The sequence below is a fragment of the Glycine soja genome, chromosome 14 (assembly GCF_004193775.1).
Source record: "Glycine soja cultivar W05 chromosome 14, ASM419377v2, whole genome shotgun sequence".
NCBI classification, from domain to species: Eukaryota; Viridiplantae; Streptophyta; class Magnoliopsida; order Fabales; family Fabaceae; genus Glycine; species Glycine soja.
In genome coordinates this window covers 4,739,198-4,748,731 of record NC_041015.1, presented here as the reverse complement: position 1 = coordinate 4,748,731, position 9,534 = coordinate 4,739,198, and the positions used below count along the sequence as shown (strand labels likewise).

The following is a 9,534-nucleotide window of genomic DNA, read 5'->3' as shown; positions in this document are numbered from 1 at the left end:
CACGGGGCCCATAGAAGGCAGACACTTTGCTTTTCTCTGTCCACCTCCTCTTGAAAATAAAATAAAAACTTAAATACCAATTTGGTTTTTTATATTATTTAAACTGTATCAATTTAGTCTCCGACTTAACGCTGTTAGCAATAAAATGACAAAAATGGAATCAATTATTTGGGAACTTAATTAATACATTAAAATAATTTGAGGATTTAATTGGAGCTTTAAAATTTGGAAACTAAATTGATGCCTTTTAAAAATGTTAGATATATATTTTTAATATAAAATTTCATTAGTTAATAAATTGATAGTTAATCCTAAAATAAGATGTTTTTACTTTTGATAAAGCAAAATGTTAGGTATACATCTTTAATATAAAAAAATTTACACAATTAATTAACTAGAATTTATTGATCGTTAAAATAATTATTATAAAAGTTAATAAATTTATCAATAATAATAATAATAATAATAATAATAATAATAATAATGTTACATCTTATCTTTCAGTTTTTTTACTAAAGTTTTGCTAAAAAACTTCTCATAGTTTTTTACAAAACAATATAGGGTGTTTTTCTACCTAAAAAAGTATTTGATAAAGCACTTTGACCGGTAGTTTTTCTTCGTCGTTTGATTGATAATTAATTCTAAATTTGTAAGTTTTATATATATAAAAAAAAAACATCTCTAATCAGTTGGTTGTCTTACCCTCTTAATTACTAGTTCTACCATCAATATATAGATTAAATGACATAAATGAATTATTTTAACTTTATCAGATAATATAAATTCAAATCCTAATTATACAATTGTTAAATATTTGAAGATTTTTTTTATTTACAATAATCTGACATAGAGGGACATTCGATTTAAAGGGGTGGACAAGGGCCCAAGTGTCCTCTCCCTCCTTTGAAACTTTTTATGTATATACATACTAATTTTAAGTTAATTAGTATAAAATTATTTTTGTATGTTTTTATTATAATAATGATTAAGGTTAGTTAATAAAAAAATTATAAATTTGGTTATATTTATTATTTTATTGTAATGATTAAAGTGATAATTAATGTAAAATTAGTTATGTGTTTATTATTATTATGATAATAATCAAGGTTATTATTATTCAATATAAAAAAATTTAATTTTATTTGTAAAAATAGAATTTTCTTAAAAAATATTATTTATTGAAATTTAGATATTTAAACAATTATAAAGGAAGAAAAAAAATTCAGACCCATTTTATAAGATTTCTAGATCTGCCTCCGCCGCATATAGTTAATCAGACTTAAAAAATAAAAAGTCTGAATTATAATAACCCAAAAATAATTATATTTTGGTTTGTTTTCAACCTCAGTTCATTAATTAAGTTGAGTGAGGTGCGGTCCGTGAGCAATCCAGACAGTTTAAACCGAAATAAACAAAAAACAAGTAAAAGTTTAAGGTGTGTTTAAATCATTAAAATTATTAATTTTTATTAAACCCTAAACTAGAAGTGAGGAAATTAATTTTGAAACATTAAGAAAACAAATTTGTTTAAAGAGTTTAATTAAAAATGAAATACAAAGATAAATAAACAAACAGTTATATATGCTTTTGTCCAACTGTCCAATTCAATTACCACCTTTGTCCATGGACTGCTTGCTGCCACGAGAGACGCATCTTTCCTCACAAAAGGGCAACAGGGCTGTGAGTCTGCGACTAACTATCAGCCCTAAACTTGCATGGCTTCAAAAGCTACTACCATTTTTCTATGCAGCCACAGACACATTATTTAATTATGCAAAATCTGCCACACATAAAATAATGAACATGCTGGGTTAGACTCATTGTTTCTATCAAGATATTCCCCATTGTACTTGCATAATTAAGCCCTCACTATTCCACTGTTCCTTGTCTCGTGCCTCTTTAGTTTAAGAACACTGACTGGTAGACACCATACCAAACATATTACTTTCATAAGATTATACAATTATATTTTAATATAAGGTAAGGTTAATAATAATAAAATAATAAGAATTATGCAATGGTAGGAAGTTATTTATATTTTAGATGGTATACTATATATTGAAATAAATTGGTAAAATAAAGTATATCAGTTCATTTTTAAATTATTTAAGATTTTCCTAAATTTAATTTATTTTTTTAAAAAATAATATCATAGTTAGATCAATAAAATTTAATATTTATAAAAATTATAAGAAAAAATATATATTTTATTAAATTTAATATTTAATATTATGAATATTAAATATATCTATTGTTTTAAATATATCTGTTTGATTGATTTTGTCATTATGAATATTATGGTGATCGTTTTAAATATATCTATTGTTTGTATTTTATTATAACTATCATCCTGTGCATTTATATGATAAGTTAGAAAAATATTTTTTCCGTAATAAATATAGTTAAATTATAAGATAAAATAATAATGAAACAAGGGGTTAAGATGGTATAAACAATAGTCCAGGTCCTTTTAAGAAATATCTTAAAAATTAGTTAAAACATGTCAAAAAAGTAAGACTATATCCATGCCCACCCAAAGTTACATATTAAATATCCACCTGTATATTGTGCAGACTCATGTCATGCCCAGATAAATATTTTTTAAAATATATTTTTTAACTTTTCTAGTGAGAATTATTTATAATTTTTATTTATTTATTCAAATCATTTATTTATTAGTTATTGTTTTCTATTATTAAGGATTGCTATATATATAGTAGACTTAAAAAAATACAATGAAAGAAATAATAATTAATTATATTTAAGTAGGGAGAGATGTTTTTTGTATGTTCATGTTAATGATTAGAAGCTCTAAAAAAATCAATCAATCACTACTATTTACTAGAATATAGAGATTTCATAATTAAAGTTAAATAATATGTCTTTAAGAACTATCAAAATAGATCTTCCATTTTAAGTAATGAAATCAAATAAAAATTTGATACATTTGTTGTAATTTACTAATTTAGCATTAATTAGAGAACCCCTCAGTCAATTGTAACAATCGTTGAAAAAATGGGAAAAAACGAGTGCTCGAAATTATGATTTAACGAAAATGATTCTTAATCTCCACACTTCATTTTCTTATTTAAGTTAGTAATGAATTAATCACATAAAATTTGGATATGTTGGTCACGATCTAGCTAGTATTTAGAGAAACCTCTCAATCATTTTCAATAATTATTGAAAGACAAAAGCAGATCAATTTCTGGCGATCGAGATTTCTTCAAAATTTAATGCAACTATAACAAAAGGATTATCGTGATATAGAAAGAGAAGGTACGTGACTAAGTTTTTTTTTAAAGATGATGGTTACGTGACTAAGTTGAATTAATATAAAATTAAAGGACAACATCAAAACGAACCAAGAAATTAATGTTATGTCGATGCCATATGTTGCACAAGCATAATGTCATGACATACGTAATGTCAAACAAATCTATTATAATTAATAAATTTTAGTTACATACGTGTATTAATCAAACATAAAAGATTTACAATTAAACATAAAAAGTTTTAATTATAACTAAAAAGAAACTTATTTAAACAATTTGATGAAATGAAAGCGTTTGGCTATTGTGGCCAACAAAATCCCAAGGTTGAGTGAGATTCAATAACACACGTTACAACAAAATCCCAGGGTTTCCACTGTCACTCTCCATAGTCCAAAGCATCCATTAAAATCCCAAGTCGAAACCAATAGGCAGGCTCTTAGTCTGTAGTGGGGTGGCAGGGTTCTCTATAAACCAAAACGACTAGGTTACATTCAACTTATTTAAACAATTGATTAAATGAAAGTGTTACTAAACAAGATCTTACCCACATCAGCAATCAAATGTGGCAATAAAAAGTTAAATAAAAGTACATAACTAAATTTAAATAGAATTGGTAAAAATAAAAATATTAGATGGGAAGATATAACTGTTTATTTAAGAAAATTTAAATTTTAAGAATTAATTATTTTCCTTAAGCTATTTGAATAAGTGAGTTAAGAAAGTAATTATTTTTCTAAAATAAATTAAAGTAAATGTGGAATAAATTATAGCCCTACATTATATGTTGTGTGTGAGTTTTATTTCCTGCATGTATCTTCTGTATAAGACTATTTTAATGTTCAAATTATTAACTCAATTCATTTACATTCTTAATTACAAATAAATAAGTCCTTTAAAAAAAAGCATTAGTATAATGTCTAAAAAGAGGCCAAAGTACCAAACGAGGGAAGGAGACTTCAAATAAAATCAAAACACAAAAAGAAGATTAAAAACATAAGTGAGAAAAGGCTTGAAACATTTTATTCTTCTACTTAAATGAGTTTATCGATGAATGTAAATATATTTATATACTTCTTGAGTTTTATATCTGTTGATATTTAAATTTAATATCAATACATACAAAAAAATATATTTAATATACTAACATATAAACATCATTGTATTTAGGTTAAAACATTTTTTTTCAATATTTTGAACTGACTTTCAATTTGCTGATTTTTGTCTATCTGCCCACTGCACAAATCAATCACATAGAATTGATTTGGGACATCATTCTTTGTACTTGTGACATTCAACTCAAGTTTTATACTTGGGAGTGACATCAACACAAGGCCAACCTTGGAAGACATCTTCTTTGTTTGACCTTTGTGGTCGACATGTGTTATACTGAGAATTCCAAATCAACTTCAACTTGTGTTATGTGCAATGTTACTATCATGCCATGTAACTCATAATTTGGAATAATTGTCAATAGCTTCTATCACGCATTTGACATATATATAGATTGTCATGTGTCTTAGATCCTTCAGCTATTCCTTTATTAACGTCACATCGTTACCTCTCATAATTTTTTACTTGAGCGATAAAGTCTTTGTAAGTTGCGAACGTTGAGTTCTTTCTTACCAATTACCGCACTATTGTTGTACAACGTTCTTTTTGCCCACCAAAAATTGTATGTATTGTACTTGTACTAATATCTACATATGTTAATCCCAACAAACAAATGCATTATTATTTATAATAAATTACTATTATAAAACAGTTTTAAATAAGGATATAAACTAAACAAATAATTAATTAATAAGATTTTAAATTTGTAAAACATTAATACATTTTAAAAATAAAACAAAATTTTACAATTATGGAAGAGAGATACTAGTAATATAATTAATTATGCTAAATTAAAATCTGCAATAAAAAAAGAATTTTTCTTTTTATGATCTTGCCAAATGCGTTAAAAAAAATCCCAATATTGTCTATATTGCCTGCCAACTCCGACATTGTTAACTAGATTGTCTCATTTTTATAACCAAAAAAAGCATATCAGACGTCCTGAAAAATGGAAATGGAAACGGGCCCATCACACGTGTGAATCGTCCTTTGTGCCACATATTTTGCACGCTCGCACATTCACCACAACAACGAGCCCAACATATAAGAACAACCCACAGGGTCCCAAAATTTCACACTATTTCTTATTATTCTCTCACGTAATGGCGTCTTCAGCTCAAGTGCCAAATCTCTTCGGCAGTGCCACCTCAGCTCCGCCGCCAACCCCGGCGGCGCACCACGACAACATCATGTCCTCCTCCGACGCCGCCGACGCGCTCTCCTGCCTCCTCCACCGCCTCCCGCCCACGCTCTCCCTTCCCACGCGCCTCCCCTCGCCTTCCTCCGCAGCCGCCACGTCTCCCCCCTCCCTCTCCCTAAACGACGTATTCTCCTGCGTTTCAAAACTCGGTTACGCGCAACTCACCGATCACTCAGTCCCCTCCGAACTCGCCAACTCGGCCGAGTCGGAAGCGCTTGCCCTCTTTGACCTTTCCAAAGAACAGAAGAACTCTCTCTTTCCCAAAAACTGGCCTCTCGGATACGGCGGCGACGACGAAGACGAAGACGAGCTCGCCGAGTCGTTCCGCTTCGACTCGGCGTGTTCGACCGAGTCGAACGAGTTGGCACTCTTTTCCCTGCGCAAGTTTGCGCGCGAACTGGAGATGCTGGGTTTAAAGATCGTTGATGGGTTAACAAAGGACTTGGGGTGTGAGAATCCGCTTGGGGATGACCCGACCCGGTTCTGTTCGGTTCTGTGGGTTTCGGAGTCTCTGTCCGGGAACAAATCGGGTGGGTTTTACCCGTTTGTAATCGGATTGCAGTACCAGATAAGGAATCAGAAATACTCATTGCTGTCGGATTCGGGATGGGTTTCTGTGCTGCCACACGTGGACTCGATTTTGGTCACTGTTGGTGACATTGCTCAGGTAAATTATTATTTTTAATTGATTAATGTTTTTGTTCAGACATAATGGCTGTGGCTTCTTAATTACTGCAACTTGTTTGTTTTATGTTTTGGATATTTGTTAATTTTGTTCTCCGGTCTCTTTTAAGATTGTTTGTTTATTTATTGATAATTTTAAGATTATTAATTTTACTTTTAATGTTTATACATTGATATGGAAACTCATTCTAGAACAAATTTTCTCTTAATAGAGATGACCTATTTGAAAAGCACTCAAGTAAAATTTGTCTCACCTGCTTTCTTAGGGCAACCAACAAGCCATTTATCATTGTTCATTGTACCTTTTTCCCCTATGATCACATTCAGAATATTATGGCTATCAAAATGTTTATATGTTATAACGTAGATGCCAACTAGATGGAATATCCGTATCCCTGGCAATGACTAGGCGAGATATCAACCCCTGATTTAATGACGTACGGTTGTAGGGTCCGATCAGGAGGGATATTACCAGTACCGATTGTATTTTATCCAAGTGTGTATAGGTTAAAGCTTAATGGTTGGATCAAGATTCCACTTAGAGGACACACAGTTTGCTAACTTAAAGCATGAAGTGTACGTATAGGGATTAAGTGTGTAGCAATTGGAATAAGATCCGACTTGTAGGGTATAAACTAACACTCAATTATTAATTATCTTTTAAATGATTTTAAAATAATTATTTTTAAAAGTCAATAATTTATGATTGAATAATTGCATAAATTTTTTTATACTATTAATACATAGTAATATCTCTTCTTCTTTTTTTCTCCTTAGTTATGGTTTGGGGGAAAATCGGAAAAGCTTGTGTATAAGTTTGTTAGTTAGTTAGGTAATCATGGTGGCTAGTATAAAATTATATATTTATGACTTGTAATTACTTTATTGTCCCTTAGGTACATCCATAGTTTGATTTTGACACCTGTATGTATAATTTGAAGTTTGAACAAGGTTTGAAAACACAAACTGAACTAATCACGTTTTATTTGAACTATGTGATGTCACCTAATGAGGCAGGCATTATTAGTTATATGAATGAATCTATTTTGGTTGTTATACTTCTTTACACTTTATTATTTTAATTCTATATGTAAACACTGTAAGTTTTAGTACAAATAAATTTAATGTGTTTTGTTACTTTTATAGCCATACTAACGTGGTTGACAGTGTAGCTGTTATGATCGCTACAAAATTTATGGAAGAACTACAATATTTATCACGGTTTACCAATTGCTAGAAATTTTTTATCGTGGAAAGAATTTTAGACGGCTTAACAATTGCTAGATTTCTTTTTGGGATTTTATACAGTTGGAAAAATTTTGTCTGGATGTTACAATGGCTAAAGTTAACTTTAGCGAAGTTAAAAAAAAAAACTAACATTAGAAACCAAATTACATTATATTTACTTGTTCAAAGACTAAAATTTTCAAATTTTACATAAAGGTCAAAACAGTAAAGTGCAAACAAATTAATAATTAAACTTTTTTTAGTATGGAGTCTTCTTTTACGAGAGAAATGTTACTTTAGTGATGCCATTCTACATTATTTTGTATTTTTAAGAAGAATTTAATATAAATATATTAACAGGTTATGAATATATTTAAATCATGGATAATTTATTTTAAAACAATTATTATAAAAAGAAAATTCATATATGCTAAATTATTGTGTAAAAAAATTTACGCGGTCAGTGCATGTTTTTTTTTTCTCTTTTAAGAATGATAATGAAGTTATAATTAAAATATTTTATTACGTATGTATAAAGTAAAATAATCATTGTTCTTTTCGGTCATACATTTTGGCATGCAAATTCTGATTTTGATCCTGCAGATAATTTATGTTGGTTGGGCCCCCTTCTTTAGCAAGGTGGGTCACGATGCACTGTGTAGCAATGTCCCTATGTCAGGGTGTGTCTGTTCTTCATTTTTCATTTAGAAAAATCTTCAATTCAGCTCAGAAAAAGTGGACTAGGCAAAAGCCTCAAATCTCAAATGTTATACCACACATCATTTCCTAAGAATAGAAGATGAATTCAATTTCATATGGAGGAAAAAAATCATATACAATGCCCCATAAGTGTTTTTGTGTGTGTGATGCCTTAGTTTCTTAGTAGTTGGTTTCATATTTCTTAAAAAGTTTATAAGATTCATTATTTGTTCAATTTTGTATCATACTATCATGTATCTTTTTTTATAAATTATTTTATTTTGAAGAGCACATTACATTAATCCTAGGGGTGATGCATTTATAAAGTGGGATACTATATGAATTTAAACAATTACTGTGCAGGTGTGGAGCAATGGCAAGTTAAAGAAAGTGAGAGGCAGACCAATGGCCACAGTGGGAGATGAAAATGGTTCACGCTGCATAACAATGTCATTGCTGATAACTCTTCCAACAGATAGCAGAGTGGCTCCACTCCTTCCCAAGGCAACCTGCAACAAGGAACAAAAGGAAGAAGAAGTTGATGAAGAAAGCAATGATGGTGGTGAAGAACTAGAGAAGAGGGTGTTCAACTCTTTTGATTTTGAGGACTATGCTTGGAGAGTGTACCATGAACGCATCATTTTCAAAGATCCATTGGATAGGTACCGTGTTGCTTAGAAGTTGTTGTTTGATCTTCTCAGCCATCGATGTTGTGTGACATTCATTAATTTGTCATGCTAGTGTTAGTTAGTCTAGTAAGATTTGAATTTTGGATGGGTGAAAGGGAAATATGAGAGGACTGCAATAATGATATGAATATCATATGCTCCATTTATTTATTGGATTGATTTTGAAGTTAGAGAAGTGTCACTTATTTTTTACTTTAGCTTTCAATCACGAATTCAGAGTTTGTGTCAGTTACTCTAGGGACAGGGGTCCAACTCTGTCATGCCGAAATTGACGGGACAGTGGCTTCAATTATATATCTTTCAATGAAGTATCATTAAATATTAAATATCCTGATAGAATATCTATCTATATATGTTTCTATGAAAGATGAAAAAATTTGGGTTTTATTAATTAATTTTAAAAAGTAAAGATAAAAGAACATTAAATATACTTCATAAATACTTTTATTTACTTTTAAAAGTATATACTGAATTTTTTTATATTTCTGAAATAATAAATATTTTTCAATAAAAGATTCTTATTCTAGTTCAATTTTCTTACATTATCATTGCAAAGATTTTTATATTATTAATTAATTCAAAATAAATTTAAATATGATTTTTTAAAAATAATTATTATAAAAATAAGAATTTCAGTTTGTAGGGTAAT

At 29.4% G+C, this 9,534-nt stretch overlaps 1 protein-coding gene across 1 annotated transcript; it reads left to right on the top strand.

Moving 5' to 3' along the window:
- The first annotated feature begins 5,455 nt into the window (after positions 1-5,455).
- Positions 5,456-9,055, top strand: LOC114384272 (1-aminocyclopropane-1-carboxylate oxidase 2-like). The gene is made up of 2 exons (XM_028343930.1): positions 5,456-6,253; positions 8,560-9,055. Exons 1-2 carry the CDS (start codon positions 5,489-5,491, stop codon positions 8,872-8,874), a joined length of 1,080 nt encoding a protein of 359 aa, XP_028199731.1. The 5' UTR covers positions 5,456-5,488; the 3' UTR covers positions 8,875-9,055.
- Positions 9,056-9,534: the final 479 nt, after the last annotated feature.

What these genes read in the sequence shown, in the direction of transcription:
- LOC114384272 (XM_028343930.1), top strand. Translation starts at nt 5,489, where the DNA reads ATGGCGTCTTCAGCTCAAGTGCCAAATCTCTTCGGCAGTGCCACCTCA. An exon ending in CTGTTGGTGACATTGCTCAG is followed by an intron (nt 6,254 to 8,559) that starts GTAAATTATTAT and finishes ATTACTGTGCAG; the next exon opens with GTGTGGAGCAATGGCAAGTT.